We start from the raw sequence: 21,459 nt of genomic DNA, 5'->3' as shown, positions 1-21,459 counted from the left end.
ATCGTGGCACACTTTTGTAGCTTGTCAATTTGAATTTTTATTTGTCAAGTTGGTTTGTCGTCAATCTAGCGGCCGTTCGTGTGTCTTAAATTTTTTCGTATTAAAATGGGTGTGTTGATGGCGTGATTACCATTAAGTCTATTTAAATCGGCTCCGAGTCGTAAGTTTTTGCCGCGGTGGCCCTTAGACGTACCAGTGTTTAGTTGTGAACGATGTTGCGTACAGTGATAAATACGTTTTGGAACGAATATGTGTGGTTGCCGCCGAACACTACTTGGGAGGATATAGCGCCGGGTCCGGACAAGGTGGTGGTCTACACGGACCACCGCCACCTGCTGGTGCCCATCCCCCTCGCGCTGGTGCTGATAGCGCTTCGCTACGTGTTAGAAAAGTGAGTTAACCTACATACATGTTCAATGATGTATGTCATTGCCACTTCACTCCTAACACTGCCACTACAGCGTAACTATTGATAAACGGTGAATCACTGAATGGGGAGCCTGGTTTATGAACTGGAATGTTAGTTGTGGTTGTTGCGATTTTATGGAAATGTATGTTTGGTTTTATTGGAAGAGTTACACTAGAACTACTAGATTCTAATGAAATACATAATGCTAGTAAAAGCCAAGTACCTAGTAGTTTTTCCTATGAGTTCTAAACAAAATAATTGTATACTTTATACCTTGGCAAGAGAGGTTTTCCTTTAATATTTATATTAGCAGTTCTTTATAAATTGAATTATAAGATTTTTATACTAATTAAGCAATGAAAAATGATTATTAGAGGTTAATTTTCTATGCATAAATTCTACAACTTCATTAGATATCAAAGAAATTTTCTATTATTATCTGAATATTCATCATCTGATGAATAAGCTTATGTTTCTCATCTGGTGTTTGTTATTAACATGCCAAAAAGTTTTGGGGTTAAGATTTATTGTGGCTCACATTTTATATCCTTTCCTGATCTTCAGTTGGCAATAAAAACCTGAAAACTTCTGTAACATGTATTTTCTTCCAGATACTGGTTTGCGCCATTTGGAAAATCTCTCGGCATCAAAAATACAAGACCAAAGAAAGCACCAACAAATCCTAAACTAGAAGCTGCTTACCAAGCATCCCCCAAGATCAAACACAAACAGGTAAGTGTGTTCAAATTAAGTATTTTACAAATAAAAGAACATTGTGATAGATAACTTTTAATTTCTAATATTATCATAGGAATTCTTAGAACCCCATAAGAATAGAATAGGATTTATATCATTTTATTGGACGTAAAATTTTACAATTATTTGTCCATTGTCATAATATTACTCTACCACCATTTCAAAGGCTCAGTCAGAAGAGCTCCTTAAGCATCTTTATAAATAACTGCATTCCTAATGAGAAAAAAAAATACATATTTAGCATACATATTTTGTAATCTGCAGTACACTAACCAAGCAACTATCAGGCAATTTATTCTATAGAAAACCATCAGCATTAGGCATGGTTTGGTATAAACCCAGACTAGCTACAATGTTTCGCAATATGTTATACCCATAAATCAATTTCCTATAAAACTTATTTTCCATTTCTTTTATGACACCATGTTCTTGATGTTTTTTATTTAACTCAACATTTATTTTTACTTATAACATTTATAAGTTTATAGGTTTGCTGCTCCTGTTTACACATGACCAAAATGAGGATAGACAATGGGTACAATTCATTCAATACATCCGTATCATATTAGAAGAGTGATGTCTGAGATGCTTTCAATTTGTGGAAAAATGCAAAATGACAATGCATTATTTTAACTATTGAATGTGCGTTTATTTAATAATAAGTAAAAACATGTTTTATGTTTCCGCGCATGATTAACATGATCATTTACTTATCTGTTCAGGCTTAAGTTTTTATTTATCAAAACACTACACATGTGTGAGCTATAGTAGAGTTACTTTCGTGGGTTGTTGCTCCCCCTAACAAATGTCTAACTTCTTAACTCATAATTTATAATAACTTGCCATAGTTGTAAAACTATAGATACTGCATGTAGTAGGTTTAGGTAGTGCAGCAAAAGAAAACGGTACCTTTTCTAAAACCTCGCCTGGCTAATAAAAACCTATTGCAGCATAAAATACCTTGTCAACCCAGGCACTTATCTCCATAACAATGAATGACCCCGTATACAAGTCCTTGCAATTTTACGTGAAATCGACTATTTCACAATACCTGAAGTTAACTACTAAACAAACCATAATCTATAACAAAAAAATAGAGCTCTCGTAGCCACGGCCCGCAAGATATGTTTATTTTATAAATAACAATATGTGTGGTAGTTATAACTTTTCCTCCCGTGTGTTTCTTTATTAATTATCCTTTAAACTGAAAATGAACATGTTGTTTGTGCCTGAATTAAAACCTTGCTTCATTTAAACCTATGCTTACTTTTCTTTTCAGTTCGTTTTGAGCAAGGATGAGGTAATTGGCACAGTTCGATATAAGCATGCGCCCTCCACTGACAGTTCGACTGCAGACGGCTGACGATTTATTTGCGCCGTCGGCGGCGTCGCGTCATCGCGTCATCGTAAAACATGGCTAACATAAGCGTAGAAAGTTTCAAAATTTATAAAAAAAATATTCGGGGGATTATTAATAAAGATTCATCATTTATTCTACGTAAACCTTTATGATTATTACCTAGAAAAATGGTATTTTTGAGTAGTGCACACACAGGTCAAGTATTTTACTATCCTACCTATGTATTGCTCTACATAATAAGTATTTGAGTAGTCGGGGTTTACTTACCCTGAAAACTTTTGAGTAACGATGTATCTAAAAGTATAGTAAGTATGTATACTAAATCATTATGTAAATACCTACGTTGCTCAGTTTATCTTCAGTTCTACGTCTGCAGTCGAACTGTGGAGGGATGGCGTACTAACTTAGCCGCACCAAAGTAATGTAGTATGTAGAACAGTAGAGTCGTGCTTATTAACATACTAACCATGCTGGTAATTATACCTATTGTCCTGCCATTGCATGTCCTGTAGCCATACGTAAATAAATAACAATTTACTTCAGAGTCCATAAAACACACGACAGACATTCAATCATATACCTACATATTTACCAGTAAGTATATTTTTTCACCGGGTTTATTATTAGAATGTTAGGTATATATATATAACGCAAAACTACTAATGTTAGGTGAAAAGATAAAGTTAACAAAACCGGTTAAAATAAACCTAAGATAAGCGCAAATTTAGTAAGCCTCATTTCACGAATGTCAAATACGTAAATTATTGTCGTTCTTCTCATATTCTTATATGAAATTTTATGTTTTGATGATGGCCGCGGCTTATTGTATTGAATCTCTACTTAAAACATATTCAGCGCTATTAGATAAAAAATAAAGAACAAAAGATGACCTTAACACACTGAACATTACTGTTGCTACTGCAAACATGAGGGAGAGTTCAGGTACCTAGCATATTGACCTATTAAACTGAGTGCATGAACATCCGAGGCTACGCTGCACAGATGCAAAAGGATAATGGCGTCAACCTTATAAGTTATATGTAATATAGGGTGTTGCAAAAGTCCTTTGTGAATAAAGATTATTGTATTGTATACCTACTGAATTTCAGTGAGTTTGTCCGACATTTTCACATTGTTTCTTTATTAGCGAGCGTCATAGCGCGCCGTGTCTTAAGCTGCGTACAGACCGGCCCAACGAACGCCCAACGATGGATATTCATACAAAATACAGGGCAGATTGCAGCAACGAAGGTCAACGAAACCCGTTCGTTGGCGTTCATTTGGCCGATCTGTACGCAGCTTTACTAAGAGCAATGAGCAAACACAACGCGCCTGAAGCAATTGAAATGAGTTAGAGAAGTGCGAAAGGTCAAACACTAGAGCAACGCGCTCAAGTCTATAAGACATACAACTACACTCACGGGCAATGAAAAGGTTCCACTGAGAAAAGCACCAAATTACTTCTAAACTAAAAAAACTAACTTAATGACGCCTTCTGAAAAATTTAAATATATCTTACGGTGCATCAGAATATAACCAACTAAAATTTTAAATATATTGTACAAATTTCCTTTACAGAAAATGCTTTTAGCATTAAGTCCACCCTTTGTACTTTTATTTGTAATATTTGTACAATAAAGAGTTAAATAAATACAATGTTTTAAAAAACTAGGGCTATTTGGTGTCCGCATTTTGCAAGTGGAACTGTTTCTTTGCACGTGAGTTTATGATAATAAGTAATCATTTTATTTCCACCAGACTATTTTTTTATTAATATATTATGATATTGATGAGATCAATAACCTGTGTGTATAAATGTGACTCTTAAGTAAACTACAGTTCAAGGGCACTAAAAAGTCATTTTGCTTTTGACCATGACTTATTTTTTTTTACTATTCAGGGCGAGTGTTTTTCAGGCTTTTTAATATTTAAATTTAAATAACTTTAACTTTATACGACGACCGAATGGCGTAGTGGTTAGTGACCCTGACTACTGAGCCGAAGCCGAAGGTCCCGGGTTCGATTCCCGGCTGGGGCAGATATTTGTTTAAACACAGATATTTGTTCTCGGGTCTTGGATGTGCCCGTAAAATGGCAATAGACCAGGGCCCCAAGTCTGCTAAAGAATGGCGGCACAATTGTGTGTCGGCAGCATGGGTTTCGCACTGTAGGTATTCATTATCTGCGTTTTAGGAAACATTTATTGCATCTTTTTTAAAGAACTAACGTTAATAAACAGTAATAAGTGTTAAGTGTTTCATATTGCACTACTGGGAGTCACTAACCAAGAGAAAACAGATACCTAAAGTCGGAAAACCATTCAGACGACACAGCATTGAGCCGCCATTCATTAGCAGACTTGAGGCCCTGCCCCCTATTACATTGGGAAAAACAGAACACTCTGGCGAAAAGTGGGTGCAGCAATGCACCTCTGCCTACCCCGCAAGGGAGTACTTTAGTACAAGGCGTGAGTGTGTGTGTGTTTTTTTTAACTTTATAATTTATCATCGTAACGTCCGTACATAAAAGTATTATTATTTCAGCCATTTACTGTTGTAATCTACTATATACTCGTATGTTTCTAAGGTCAATATTTATCTTTATGTATTTTATTACCTCACCTGATTACTTATACCGTCCGGGACCTATCCCACAATATATTTACATTACATTATACACAATTTATTGAAAAATAAACAACGATTTGTAAAGTTAAAATTCACGTACTTAGGGTGGGTTGCACCATTTAACTTTAACTATTACAAACGTCAAATCTCTTGAAGATTGATCTCTCTCATCAAGGGATTTGACGTTTGTAATAGTTAAAGTTAAATGGTGCAACCCACCTTTAGAGTATAAATAATACCTATTTTAGATCTTTCTAACGGATTTAATAATTGCAACAAAACTGAAAGTCTTTCGTATCTAAGATAATTATATTTTTTCAACCAACCTAAGTTCAATAAAACTATAAAGTACCTACGTGTGACAATAAGTATGAAAAAACTGAGTTCTTATTTTGTATCAGCAAAGGAAGTCCCCTTTTTTGTAACAGGTCACGTATTCCAGAAGACACCCTGTACATATTAAATATATCTTTCCGCACAACCATACACCGTTTTAGTTTCTGTGATTGGAGCAACAGAGCGCCTATCTCAGCTATTGCAACACCCAGGCTTGCTACTCCAGTTTACTTACTCGGGAGCTAGGCTGGCTGAGCTGAAATCAAGGGGATATGTACAAAGGTTCCACTCGAGAGAGCCACGTACAGGAACTTCGCCCCCTCTCAGAATAGAATAAAATAGTTGCTGTGATTTCGGTGCACAGTTTTAAATTCACTTAGTCCAATTAAAATTAATCTAAAGGATAGTACGGTGGCCTGCGCCTAAAAGTATACAGGCGGAGTTTTTAAAATAGCGATCCCTCATGATGAAGGGTCCAGCTACATCTGTTATAAATCCGGGGACGTGTTGTGTGTGATGTGTGTAGCAGTGGTGTTTATGTGGATGTGCTTGAGCAGCATGTGAGCTTGAGATCGCTATTTTAAAAACTCCGCCTGTATACTTTTAGGCGCAGGCCACCGTACATACTATAATTATCAATTGTATTCGTTATCAAATATAAGTTGATAATCTTATCGTATCGTACCGCCGTCGTCGATAGAAACCTGCCTAGTTCCAGGTGCTAATTATTACAGTTATCGCTTACGATCATATTTTACTACGGACAATTTTGTCTAATCTATCGTGACAGTAATTTGGGTGATAATGACGCATGTGACATGCGTATTTAATAATAATAAACTATATAGGGTATGCAAAAACGGTATATAGGGCCGAATACAGTTGATATTAAATCACTACAAAAGGCTCATTTCATGCACCCCAACATGCTTACAACTTTTAATAATAATTACCAAGAAAAAAGATGCGGGCATAAGCTAGTTCAAAAAACATAATAAATTGATATAGTAAATAAAGTAATAAAGCCAATTGTCGACCGTTTCTCTGTGTTGATAATGAAGGAATGTGGGTGTATCTGTATTGATGTTGAAATTAAATTAATTGAGTTTATTGTCATAGATTTCACGGTCATTTTGAGGGTAAACGAAGCTATGGAATATTTTATATTTTTAAAATAAAGTTTATTATTTATAAAATATACAAAACATAAATTAAATCGCTCTAATAGTTATAAAGCTACCATGTCACAAACATACATATAAAATCACTCACGGCTAAGAACAAATTACAAACACTCCTCTTTATAAGTCGTGGACAAAAGTCCTAATAAGCAATCACTGTGATTCATATTTAAATGAATCGCTCTTAACATAGCTCATAATCAGTAAAAAGTATAGACCCAAGTATCTGTTGAACAATATCTCGATATCTTATCGCATCGTACGATGGTACTCGTCATAAGCTCGCAAGAATTCGTAAAATATAAATATTTGCGTAGAAAAGTGTGAGTATGAGTAAGCAACCCGCTTTACGAAGAATATTTGTGTTTGGCCGTACACTCGTCGTAGTACGTACAGTGCTTTAGTAGCTATACACTTTTGTACCTTGTCAAAATACCTACTAAACAAAACGTCAATGTTTGAATGAATGAATAGGCAGTTAGTGAGTTTGACATGGTTCAAAAGTGTACAGCTACTAAAGCAGCTGACTGTACATAAAGAAAGCTAGTTAACAGCACTTATAACTTTTCTATGGTCATTTTTGCCAATCTAGCTAGAGTCACCCTTCTGCTAACTTTTTAAAATAAAAGTTATCTATCGTATACATATAAAATACAATAGGTACAATACTATTTATTTTCACATTTAAAAAAAACATAAAAAACTACTTATAAACTTAAATCTTTACCAGACAACCATGTTATAGTTATCTATGTAATCCGATATATTATATAAATAAATAAAACTCATATGAATGATTATGGTGATGGCGCCTGCGCATGCACAGATTAATCAAGTATTAGATAATTTTAAAGTAGGTACATCTGGTTGATATGGTAACTGGTTTATGTAAGAGGTTTACTACAAGGACACAACTCTCCAGAGAGGCCTATATGCAGGAACTCTTTGTTATATTTTAATTGTTCTACGAAAACATAAAGCAATATACTTAATCGTAATAATCAATTATTAGTTAACGAGAGAACACCTCACACAACATGTGTTTCGTTACATAACAATTAATCAATCACAATAACCTGTTTAACTGCATTCTTTGGAGTATGCCGCGAATATATTAATACCACAAAGACTTAGCAGAGTTTTAAATTAGTATTCTGGTTTATTGATCGACTTTCGACACTGATTTACTTCATCTTCAATGTTTGCTGAAGAACTGACTCTAGTGGTAGAAACTCTGCTTCAACACCCAAAAGTCACAGGTTCGATCGATGTTTCTAAATTTAGTTTCAAAGTACCTACAGTAGGTATGTTGAGGATATAGAAGACTGATCATCTGCTGTCCTAGAGCTTAAATGTCCGCCTTCATAATATTTTAGTTTAAAGTATGATTTATTTATTCTTTTTTGCACAGTATACATAAGTAATTATGTACAATTAGGTGGACTTAATACTAAAAGCATACACATTTAGGTATTATTTAGGCATGATTCATACACGTTTCGGTATTCAAAGGAACCCAGTGTATTGATTTTCCTAAAATTGAAAGTGTGTAAGGTCAGAAAACTTAAACAAAACTATGTAAAGTATTGATGTGCCGCTTCGGAATAGAAACCCATACAAGCACAGGTGTTCTCACTGTTCTATGGCTAACTAAATGTGGGTTTGCGGTAGGGTTGTCTCAAAATACACACACGGGCAATGAAAAAGTTCCACTCACAAAACGCCAACGCCAAACAACCCCAATTTTTCCCTCTGTTAAGTGTACTTTAATGTTGCAGAAGGCGTCATTACGCTAGCCTTTTCCGTTTAGGCGTAATTTGGTGTTTTTATGAATGGAATCTTTTCATTGCCCGTAAGTGTACTACTTTGTGTGTTTTTTGACAGTCAATGAAGCGCAGTCATGCCCCCGCGCCCGTTAACGACGTCTTAGTTGATGATCTGTTTTATCCATAGAAGTAATAATAAAACTAAATGGCTAAAGCTATGAAGTTGGATCATAAGAAATGCAGAGGAGCCGTCTGAGCGTCAAAAAAAGTTGGATGGACTTCATTAAATGAATCGAAATTTTCGATTTTAAATCTTCGAATGCTTAATTTAATAATTAAAAATGTAAAACATTATTCTCAATGTTTCAGTTCATGTATTGTTTAAAACAATAATACCTATCAATGCATGCTGATATGAAAAATAATAAATAAATAAATATAAAGGTGACAGTGTCAACCCTACCGCAACACAAGGTCGACTTTAATGGTTCATTGCCTTTATGTCTGTGCTGCTACACAACGCCTGTTCAAAACGCATCCTTCAGTGCTCGTAATAGAGTCTAAATTACCACAAAATGGGCATCAGATTTTGTGGGCGATACAGTACAGAACACAGAGGTCGATAATTGGCATTTTCAATGAGCTCTATTGTTCAGGCTGTAAGGATTATATTCACTTGTTTGTTTTTTTTAAATTAGTTCGTATTAGAGTATATGGGTCAAGGGAATTTCTTTTATTGCAAAGACCGCATTTCTTGGGCAAATATTAGAGAGAGATAAAGTTGTATCTGTTATCATGATAACAGTCTTTAGCATAGATAAAAATGGTTTTGTTATATTTGACTTCCTATCCGTCAACTCCAAGTTCTAACAAAGTTCTAAGTTCCAACTAATTCTTTAAAGAAATACTAAGCTCATAGAATAGAATAGAATACTCTTTATTTTGCACCATTAAAAAAGACATTACAAAGTCACAACTTATATAACATAGTACAAAAAGGCGGTCTTATTGCTTAAAGCAATTTCTACCAGACAACCTTTGGATGGAAGAGACAATTTTAACATAATTAATGGGGCTTAGGAACATCCTGTATAAATGCTATAAAACTTAATGGTGGAAAATTGTGATGGTGATTATGCAATCTGCTCAAGTCACAAGTCGATGGCTTTGACCGGTTTGTTTCTAAATAGTCGGCTTATTAACCTTGACTACAACTTTCATCATTATTTATCCCAAAATCGGTGGCTTAGGTTTTAGTTTATACAATGCACACCATGAGTGTAATGTAAGTCCAACAATGCAATCTTGTAAATGTGTAAATTTACTATATTACATTGCATATCGGTAAAAGTAGACCCTAAGATTACCTCCTAGAACCTCTACAACTTCATATAATTTTAGTTTATCTACAACTCTACATGTGACATACATATTTTATAGATGAACTTACATCTTTTGAAGGATATCTAGTACCTAATATCCACGCACATTGGTGTAGTGGTTTTCATATATTTAATGACCAACTTAATAACGATATTTTGAATTTACGATCTATTATGTATTATATTACATACGTTCACCACTGAATGCAATATTGCCGCAAATAAAAATATTGTCATCATATATTTTTTTTATCTTCGAGTTCACTACACAGTATAAGTGCATAGATAATGCAATGACAACCACATAATAATTTATACTCATTGACTTATATATTACTAGCGTAAGGACAGGCCCTACCGTTCTAGAAACTACAACTCTTATTACAACTCTTATTCCAAAATATTAAAGAAAACAGTAAAAAAATCGAAACGACTAGAATATATAAAACAAATGAATAAATCCGATAACAAAACTAAAACGATGTGGAAGATAATAAATGAAAAAAGCAAAAGAAAAACTAGGAAGGATATAAAAAATTTGAAAATTAGAATACACAACCAATTAAACGAATGTCCCGAAACAATTGCAAATACCTTTAATGAATTCTTCGCAATTATTGGTAAACCTAATGACGGCGAACCCGAGGCTCGCGGCCGGCCAGTAGTAGAGCCTACTACTCAAACTATGTTTCTTCAACCGGTAACTATGGATGAAATATATAAAATTATAAAAGATCTTAAAAATAAACACAGCTATGGCCTAGACGATATTCCTCCAGTACTTCTAAAAAAATGCGCAAAACAACTTATATATCCACTATTTGTTCTAATAAATCAAAGCTTCGAATCAGGCGAATTTCCTGATTTATTGAAAATATCACTAGTAAAACCCGTACACAAAAAAGAAGACCAAACTATACTTAACCATTACAGACCCATAGCTATGTTACCTACCTTTTCAAAAGTTTATGAAAAAGCCATGTCAAATAGACTCTATCAATTTATAGAAAAATACCAAATCTTAGATGATTGCCAAAATGGCTTCAGACAATGTAGATCTACCACACTTGCAGTTTATAAATATATACAAAAAGCACTAACATACATAAACGATAAAAAATATGCTCTTGGAATACTACTGGACATGACAAAAGCATACGATAGAGTTTCATACAAAATCCTTCTGGAAAAACTCTATGACTCAGGTATTCGCGGCCCAACATATAAATGGTTTCAATCATATTTAGAAAACAGGAAACAAATTGTACAAATAGAACATTTCAACAAAACTACAAACGAAATTAAAGTAATAAAATCTCAGGAGATACAGCTTACAGGTTCCATTCCACAAGGCAGCGTACTTGGTTGCGTATTGTTCCTCATTTACATCAACGATCTTCCCAAATGTTTAAATAGTCAGTCAGCAACATCTGTCCTATTCGCCGATGATGTATCTATCCTTATTGAATGTGATGAAAATGATCATCACGAAAACAAATTAAAAGCTTGTTTCGAGACAGTGGAGCATTGGTTAGAGGACCACAATTTAAACGTAAATTATAATAAAACTAAAATTATCCAATTTCGATCACACCAGAAACACCCATTAGATATTAAACTCAAAATAAAAAATTGTAACATAGAAGAAACAAATACATTTTGCTTACTCGGAATAAATATTGACACTCACCTAAACTGGAAAAACCACATCGAAAAAGTAAAATCTAAATTATCACAGTTTCTTTATGCTTTTTATGTAATAGAACGTACAACAGACACCCCTACGGCACTGTCGGCGTACTATGCGTACGCATACTCCTGCCTTAGATATGGAATCATGCTTTGGGGAAACAGCGTAGACGCAGACCAAGTTTTTATCATGCAGAAAAAAATTATCCGAATACTAGCACACATAAAAAACCAGGAAAGCTGCAAACCATACTTCATAAAAATGAAAATTCTCACACTTCCTTGTCTATATATATATGATATTAGTATTTTTGTATTTAAGAACAAAGAAAAATTTCTCCAAACTAAAGACACACACAGCATAAACACCAGAAATAAAAATAAACTTTACCTTCCACCATCTAGAATAAAGATGTTAAATGAAAGTCCACATTACATGGCAGTAAAAATATTTAATAATCTACCTACAAATATAACATCAGAAACGAATATAAAAGTCTTTTGCAAAAGTCTCAAACATTATTTATTGGATAAGTGCTTTTATTCCATTAAAGAATTTATGAACCTAAAAATTGCTCAGAAATATGATGTTCTGATCTAAATAAATACTTTGTTATTGTTAGGTTAGTTAATTATAAGCTTAATATTATTGATTTAAGAGTTATGAATAAGAACCTAGTATTATTGTGAAATTGGTTCCTACTAGCTTTAAGGGAATTTGCAGTGCCCACTATGGGTATCAAGTTGTAAGTACTATATTATTTTAAGATCATTAATGTACACTTGATGGCAATAAAATATTTGATTTGATTTGATTTGATTTGAAAATGACACCCTCGCGTTGGCCCTAAAATCTAATAAATCTGTCATAATTTGTATGAATTAGGGCCAGCGCGGGGGTGTCATTTTCTTTTGACAAAACGTTCTGAAGGGCGTATCCTTCCTTTTAAAATCATTGTTTATACTTCTATTCACATCTCCTTTTGCTTGAAGAAATACCAAGTTTCGGAATGTAATTAATTGTCAAAAGTAGTCAAATGTACATTCGATCCCACGTGGACGTGATACGTGGCGAGCCGAAACGCGCCTCTTTTTGTTATGAAAACAATGCACTCGACCCTATTTCAAAGATATTTGTATTGTGAATCTGAGGCACTGCTGGTCACTGCAAAGTCTTCACTCCTCACCGTTTTCCGTCCACCTGAAGGAAGCACGGGGCGCAAGTCCAAATGTCAAAAAAGTTCTCCGTCGCGCTTGCTCTCGCGGCCGCGCGTTGTGAGTGAGCACGATGCAAAACTGTTATCACGTCTTGCCATGCGCGTCATGTGTCATTCGCCGAGTGATAGCCCTTCTTAAAGCCAATTTTCAGGCACTCGCCTAGTCGCCTTTAAACCACCTGCAATTAAGTAAGCCCCTTAGCCCCAGTTTCACCATACTCTGTTAGATCATACATAACAAGGGATTCGTTGTAGACTTTTAGACATCTGTCAAGAATTATTATGGAGATGATGTAAAATAGATGACATTACAACCCAACAGTGGTGATAATGACCTAACAAACTATGGTGAAACTAGGCAATATTGTCATAATAAAATAACCTTATAATCTATTGCCTCCTCCCCAGATATGCGCACTAGCCAAGCAACTGGACATGTCGGAGCGGCAGGTGGAGCGCTGGTGGCGGCTGCGGCGCAGCCAGGACAAGCCCTCCACGCTCGTCAAGTTCAGCGAGAACATGTGGCGATGCACCTTCTACCTGTACAACTTCAGCTACGGCCTGTTCATACTGTGGGACAAGGAGTGGCTGTGGGATATTGATCACTGCTATATCGGGTATCCGCATCAGGTAATTTTGTTTAAGACAGATACATTTTGACACACCACATTTTTTTTTGGTTCCAAAGGTTGGAAGTTGATGGTTGGGTAACTTAATTAGCCAATAATCGGACACAGGTATCTCAAGGGACGTCTAAGTTTGTGTGAGGTCTCGTGACGGAATGAACTGGATAATTTTGATGTACAAGGTGGAATGACTATCAAGGGGCGCTATTCTGACTGGCTAAACCTTTCACCACGTTGATAAACCCCTAAACTAGATATATTGTTAGTCACCGACACGGTAAGAAGAAGAATAATATACCTCCACCCTCGTGAAGTTCAGCGAGAACATGTGGCGGTGCACCTTCTACCTGTACAACTTCAGCTACGGCCTGTTTATACTGTGGGACAAGGAGTGGCTGTGGGATATTGATCATTGTTATATTGGATATCCGCATCAGGTATGTTTTTGTGCGGCTCTTGCTGAGTCAGAGCCATTTTGACACACCACGTTTTTATTTTGTTTTTTATTTTGGTTCCAAAGGATGGAAGTTGATGGTTGGGTAACTTAATAAGCCACAGCCACATAATCGAACACATGTCTCTCAAGGGACGTTTAGGTTTGTGTGAGGCCTCGTAACGGAATGAACTGGAGAATTTTGATGTAAGTACAAGGAAGGTGGAATGACGATTAAAATGGCAAAGGGGTGCTATTCTTACTGGCTAACCCTTTAAACACGTTGATAAACCCCTAAGCTAGATCTATTGTTAGTGACCGACACGGGAAGAAGTAGAATCACATACCTCCACCCTCGTGAAGTTCAGCGAGAAAATGTGGCGGTGCACCTTCTACCTGTACCACTTCAGCTACGGCCTGTTCATACTGTGGGACAAGGAGTGGCTGTGGGATATTGATCACTGCTATATCGGGTATCCGCATCAGGTATGTTTTTGTGCGGCATGTGCTGAGTCAGAGACATTTTCATGTCACACAATACACCAAAATAGTGTTGTTATTGTACGGAGTTTGTATTGATACTATTATGTAGACGTGATGTGTATTTTGTGAACAAGTAAATGATGTGTCTATGTTAATTCTACCGCTTACGCGTGTTTGCCGGGAAATCAAACAATTGAAATATTTCTATGAAAAAGGTTAAAAGTTGATGGTTAGGTAACGTAATAAGCCAATAATCGGCCACTAGTGGACATAAGTTTCCCCAAGGGGCGCCACAGGGCTCTTTCTCAGGTCTTCCTAGGTCTGTGTGTGGTCTCGTGACGGAATGAAATGGGTAATTTGGATGTACAGACAGCAAAAGAGATAGGTCCCAGCGCAAACACTATACTTTACCATAGAATATCAAGTACAATGGTACTAGTACTCGTTATTCTATGACTTTACCCATACAGTTACGTTGTAAACTGTATAGTTAGTATATAAGCGTTGAGTGTACAAAATGAAATCAAAATTGCAATGACGACTGTGATAAGAAACAAACGCTTTCAAGTTTAAAAAGATTACTGTATCTGGTGCGATCCGCCCGACTTTGCAATATTACGGTAATCTCTCTCTTTTATGAAAGTGATGTTATTGTTATTTTATCTTTATTGTTATGTTCTTATCTTTTTCTCATTCAAAGTGCAATCACATGTGTTGCACTGTTATCATGAAAGTAAGTTTCTGCTACAAAGTAAAAAAGAACACATGATACAAATCTGCTAGTTATGTAATTTACATCCTTTACCAGTAGATTTGAACTTGAGTTGAGTTTGAGTAGAATGACCAAATTTCTGATGGAAATTCCTTTAATACAACGAGATATTTTGTTTTTATTATACCTAGTTGAGTCGTGGCTAGCGGCCGAGTCTTCCTATTCCATCAAACAATATTCCATCAAGAATAGCCCCTCTTACAAGTCTTTCACCATGGGTTCCCCTCATCTCGCATAATCTTTATTGACCAAAACTCATTTCGCATAACTCGTCTGGTCTAAACTTTTTTGGCCGAACCATCACTTTGCCAAGGCTTATGTGGCATAAGGCCCGTTTCGTCTAAAACTCTTTAGGCACAAACTTTAAACACCTAAGTTTCGTTTGCTCAAATTTATGTTCGTCTATACCTATGTATAATCTTGTTTCTCCTAATGTTATCTTAATAAATAATATATTAAGTATGTAGTAAATGTACAAATTGTGGTATTTTTCTCCTACATCCCGAAAGTATTGGATGATCAAAAAATCGAAAGTTAACAACCAATATACTTATTACAAACCCCATGAGATCGAAACCTAAAGATAGGTGCGACGACGAGCAAAGCGAGGAGGAGCGTGTTAGGTGCACATGTTTATCAAAACCAAAGCGGAGCGGAGCGTTTTCCAAACAGCGGAAACAATACAAGGCACCAGTTTGCGCTATGTAGGGAGACGCTCCGTCAAAGTTAAAGCCAAACGAATATTATTACTTTGGATAAACCTAGGTCATAGCATTATTAGGCTATTCAAGATTTGGCCATACCATTATTAGGCTAAACAAGATTATGCGAAACAACTTTTTACTAAAAGAGATTTATGCTATACGATTTTCGGCGAAACGAGACTTTGACCAAACGTTACTATGCAATATGAGATTAGGCAAATAAATCTTAGGCCAAAAAAGGTAGAACCTTCACCATACCACGCTTTACTCAACCCATATGGCCCTACCATCAAAACTTGACACAAAACGCTGACGCTGTCAAGAAGCTATACATATATCATAATTATATCAAACACCAAACTCCCTTTAAACGTAGTTTAATTTTCCTCCCATTTCCTCCCTCCCCAGGGCCTAACAAACGACGTGTGGTGGTACTACATGATCTCCTCCGGCTTCTACTGGTCACTCACCATGTCCCAGTTCTGGGACGTGCGACGTAAGGATTTCTGGCAGATGTTCGTGCACCACCTGGCCACCATCGCGCTGCTCAGCTTCAGCTGGGTGGGGAACCTTTACCGGATAGGCACGCTGGTGTTGTTGCTGCATGATACTGCTGATATCTTCTTGGAGGTGAGATTTTTATTCCTACCAACAAAGTGGGGTTCTATGAAAGAAAGTGGGGCAATTTTATCTCCATTAAAATCAAAAGTGTAATCATAGCGGCATCAAACATCACCATATTGACCTATTCTACACACTATATATACTGTTGATGTATCAACAGATGATGTACCTATCTTTTTAGATACCTTTCATTATGTTATAGGGCTAAATTGAAAGTTGCTTGGCTGCGATACCTTGGCTGGTCCGTTTCAGTGGCGCCTAAGGGTCCGTTCACACAAAACGGCTCGGAGGGGATACGTATTGCGTGACGCATGGATACGTATTCCTACTGGCATGACGTTAACGGGGCATCCTATATATTCTCCTACTAGTATAACGTTAACGGAACATCGTGTATATTCCAGGCGGCGAAGGCGGCCAAATACGCCAACTACCAGCGGTTCTGCGACGCCGTGTTCGCGACGTTCACCGTGCTGTGGATCGTCACGCGCCTCGGCGTCTACCCCTTCTACATCATATGGAGGTACGTGTGTCGAGTATATACTTACCCCTTGTTATGTGGAGGTATGTTTGGATAGATACGTCAGAGTACCAAGTGACATACTTCTCTAATGAGAAGCACATTAGGTATTTAACTACTTCATTTTCCATACTTATCATAATCAATGGGACGAAAATTAGGCATATAAAAAAAACAATGGAAGGTGTGCTGCAAGAAATTTATTTTGACAATAAACTGGCTGATCATATGTGGGACTAGCACGTAGGGCTCCTTCTTATCCCAGATTTCCAACGGGAAAACCATTAAAGGTGAAGCGGAGCATGCGGGAAAAGCTGGTAGTGGGAAATTACAAGAGCAGTTTGTAAAATATCAATCCTTTTTATATTATGTACGGTGAATAAAACATTTATTAAAATATTAATTGATTTTTGGTAGTCTAATTAGTCTTTTATTACTTAGCTTTCATTTTTTACGGCTAAAAACCATATTGTCATTTGGTCATATTTTAATCATACAACCTCCCTTCCCCAGCACGTCAGTCCGAGCCCCGATGCTGCTGCCCATGTTCCCCGCCTACTACATCTTCAACTCGCTGCTGTGCCTGCTGCTGGCGCTGCACGTGGTGTGGACCTGGCTCATACTGCAGGTGGCCTACAAGGCCATACACGCCGGACAGGTAAGAGGATATTATGGACCAATGGTAGGAGAGAAATGATCAATAGCGGCCGAGCGGCATAGCGCGCTCCAATGACGACGCACGAATTCAGACGCCGCGCGATTCAATAGCCAATTGCACGGATTTGTTGGCCAAACAGCGGTCATCTTTCATTTTTGAAGGAATTGATATACAAACGCCCTGCAATAGACCAATAGCGGCCCAATGGCATCGCGTGATTTTAGAGACCGCGCGATTCAATCGCCAATTCCGTTAGCTGGCCAATGGCGGCCATCTTTAATTTATGAACGAATGGTGAGAGAGGTAACGGAGGGCTTCCTTGCTACAGTAAGCTAATAGCATTTCATCCGAACCTCCAAGGGACGTAATAGGCGTCTATATCGCGCCGTGTCCCTCGCACTACATCTTCAACTCGCTGCTGTGCCTGCTGCTGGCGCTGCACGTGGTGTGGACCTGGCTCATACTGCAGGTGGCATACAAGGCCATACACGCCGGACAGGTAAGAGGATATTAGTAATAATTAGTATATTAGTAACGGACCAATGATAACAGAGCAGTGACCAATAGCGGGCGAGCGGCATAGCGCACTAGAATGGCGACGCGTAATTTAATCGCCATTCCGTGTGTTGGTTGGCCAAACGGCGGCCATCTTTAATTTTTGAAGGAATTGATACGGAGCGCGTTGCAATAGACCAATAGCGTCCCAATGGCGTCGCGTGAATTTAGAGAGCGTGCGTTTCAATTGTCAATTTCGCTAGCTGGCCAATGGCGGTCATCTTTACTTTAATTTATGAACGAATGGATATACAGACCAATAGCCGTGGAGCCCCATAGTGCGTTCCAATGAGAAGAGATTCCAGCATGAGCTTAAATGCAAAAAAGTGCTTTGTGATATCCTTTACTAACAAGCGCAATAAGACAGAGCGCGCTGTAATAGACCAATGGCGTCGCGTGATTTTAGAGACCGCGCGTTTCTTTCGCCAATTCCGCTAGCTTGCCAATGGCAGCCATCTTTAATTTTTGAACGAAGATATGCAGAACGCGCCGCAATAGACAAAAAGCAGCCCAATTTAATCGCGCTATTTTAAAATTCATTCGCTCCTACAAAGGGACATATTAGGCGTCTATAGCGCGCCATGTCCCTCGTTCTACATCTTCAACGCGCTGCTGTGCCTGCTGCTGGCGCTGCACGTGGTGTGGACCTGGCTCATACTGCAGGTGGCCTACAAGGCCATACACGCCGGACAGGTGAGAACCAATGACGAGAGAGCGACGACCAATAGCGGCCGAGCGGCTTAGAGCGCTCCAATGGCGACGCGCGAATTCAGACGTTGCGCGATTCAATCGCCAATTTCGCGAGTTAGATGGCCAAATGGTAGCCATCTTTAAATTTGAAGAAATTGATACGGAGCGCGTCGCAATAAAACAAAAGTTTTGATTTGTCGTAGGGTCAGTGTTGCCCTATGCTTCATATGCCTGTTCGATGTTCGTAGTCTTAATGTTTTCTAATTATAATTTCTGCTTCCCATTTCAGATGGAAGGTGACATTAGGAGTTCTAGTTCTGAGCTGAGCGACGTCTCGCAGCTGTCCAACCACAGCACGCCCAACCGACTCAACCATAAGAAGTAAGTCATGTTATCCCTCACACGGGTGCGTTGAAGCATCTACAGAGTGTTGAAAAAGTGGCTTGCATTTTAAGAATAAGAAAAGGTAGATAGACGAATCTTGGAATATTTTATTCAACATAACTAACTTTTATAACAATTTTATTTACATATTGAACAAACAAGCTATTGACTAAGAATTTTTCATGTCGATTGTCATATTTATCATTATCACCAGTGTTTGGATGAGCATATATTCTGTTTAGCTGACTGTACATTTATTATACCTACATATATTTTACTGATCATATTACTTACATACCTTTAACATTAATCTTCTCTATTTCCAGGGAGACGTAGGAGCGACATAAACAACGTAAGTTTCTAACGCAGCGTGGTGAACCAGTCCTATGAATTATTCCGTACGATCGTACCAACTTACACCTGCAGTGTGCACCAATCAGGACACGACACGTCACAGTGACACTTTACTACTATAAAATAATATACAAATGTAAATTGTATTGCTATTTTCTTCTTATTTAATAAAAAAGGTGTCTAGATACAAACGAAAACCGTAAAATATGTGTGAAGAAAAGGCAATGTTATCATCTACTTACAAAGTTATCTAAACATAAGCATATTATTTATTTTTTAATCTAAAATGCATTTACTGACAGTTTTATTGAGCCGCGACTTTACCGACGTGGATGCAGTTAGGTGTTGACCAATCATAGCAGTGCTGCAAGTGGTTGCAACCAATCACAGCGTCGTATGCTAGTGACGCATTGCTCGACTACATTAACGGTGGTAAACTCTTGATTTACCTGCCTCTAATACAGATTTCAAAAGCCATGGACAAACCTTGAATGTGCAATTGTGAATGTTTTTATTTTGCAATAAAAACTTCTACAAGAGGGTAGAGTAGTAAAAAGTAATTTGCTTATTTCAGGCAGTACTCTTATAAAATTACAATATTAAACACTTGGCTATCAGGTTCTATAGGTAAGCATATTCTAAGGTTTCCACATGGCTTTTCTAATCAAAAATATCGAATCATTAACATTAATAATATATTCTGTAACTTTAACTGGGACCACGTAGTTGGGTTTAGATTTATTTAAAGTATTACTTACTTACTTTTTTAATGTACAATGTACATACATACGTATAGGAACGACAGTTTTTTAATCCGGCTTCCGAACATTAAACAGGGTGTTGCAAAATTGGTATACTAAGCCGAAACCTACATGTGCAGCATGGTATATCTAAGCCCGAAACTGAAATCAGAATTTGGAAATTCGCGAAAAAAAAATCATTTTCCATAGTAAAAGTCACGTGACCAACAAAGTTTCTATGGAAAATGAAAATTTTTTTTCGCGATTTTTTTAATTCTGATTTCAGTTTCGTGCTTAGATATAACATGCTGCACATGTAGGTTTCGGCTTAGTATACCCTTTTTGCAACACCCTGAATATAAAATACACTAAACCTGTATCATCATGGCTTATTACAGGCACATCTAATACCTTTAACTAGGTATATCCTATAAAGCTGTTAATTCATGAAATATTTAATGGTTTTTAAACATCTATTTTCAGTTTTAGAATTCGAAATAAAATCCTTGTGTGTTTATTCTTTAGTTCGAAAGTCGGCTTTTCAGTACACCACACGAAGTTATGTTATTCTGTGCATTAACATTGTATATTATACTTTTGTACCTTGTCAAAATAAAATTCCGATTTACAAATCTGAATTTATACTTTGACATGGTACAGATTTGCAACCGCAATTTATAGCGATGCTGATCTTTCACAAATATATTTTTGTCTCGTGTTTCTAAATTAGGTGCATTGTTTAGAAATTGAGATTCATTTTGTCGTCACAATGTTAGTTCGGACCAGGCGGCCTCACACTGACCCGCTTCACACCGCGTGTTGCGTGCATTCCATGATCGCACATAGACGCGTTTTCTGTGTTGGACTGTGCGTGTTTTCTATACTAATGGAGATACACTTGTCCAAAATTAATAATGCACATGCAGATCTTCACACCCGAATCATTAAATCGTAAAAGCCTTAAAAAAACATTTTGCACCTTGTTCGAAAGAAATAGAAATAGAGAAAACAACCGGTCTGTCAAAGATTTCTATGCGCATTATCAATTTTGGAGCACAGGTACTTACAAGCAGCGATCGGACACGCATTCACTCAACATTCAGAGTATTGCATGGCAGTGTGAGAACCGCCTTAATGTGTGGTATGGAAGTTAGATAATTTATGCCGAAAAATAGGGTTTAACCTTTTTAAGC

The 21,459-nt window shown here is 37.1% G+C and overlaps 1 protein-coding gene across 3 annotated transcripts; it reads left to right on the top strand.

Moving 5' to 3' along the window:
• The first annotated feature begins 4 nt into the window (after window positions 1-4).
• Window positions 5-20,361, top strand: LOC105391568 (ceramide synthase 5). Of its 3 annotated transcripts, XM_048626481.1 has the most exons (10): window positions 5-391; window positions 1,021-1,141; window positions 2,445-2,465; window positions 13,132-13,353; window positions 16,150-16,371; window positions 16,770-16,888; window positions 17,399-17,489; window positions 18,738-18,791; window positions 19,078-19,169; window positions 19,499-20,361. In XM_048626481.1, the coding sequence occupies exons 1-10, from the start codon at window positions 213-215 to the stop codon at window positions 19,506-19,508; spliced, it is 1,131 nt and encodes a 376-aa protein (XP_048482438.1). In that variant the 5' UTR covers window positions 5-212; the 3' UTR covers window positions 19,509-20,361. The 3 variants fall into 3 exon arrangements, with proteins under 3 accessions (XP_048482438.1, XP_048482436.1, XP_048482439.1); XM_048626479.1 differs by lacking the exon at window positions 18,738-18,791 and having other exon boundaries at window positions 7-391; window positions 17,399-17,543; XM_048626482.1 differs by lacking the exons at window positions 2,445-2,465; window positions 18,738-18,791 and having other exon boundaries at window positions 9-391; window positions 17,399-17,543.
• Window positions 20,362-21,459: the final 1,098 nt, after the last annotated feature.

This window comes from Plutella xylostella, chromosome 16 (assembly GCF_932276165.1).
Source record: "Plutella xylostella chromosome 16, ilPluXylo3.1, whole genome shotgun sequence".
NCBI classification, from domain to species: Eukaryota; Metazoa; Arthropoda; class Insecta; order Lepidoptera; family Plutellidae; genus Plutella; species Plutella xylostella.
This window is presented reverse-complemented; position numbering and strand designations above follow the sequence as displayed.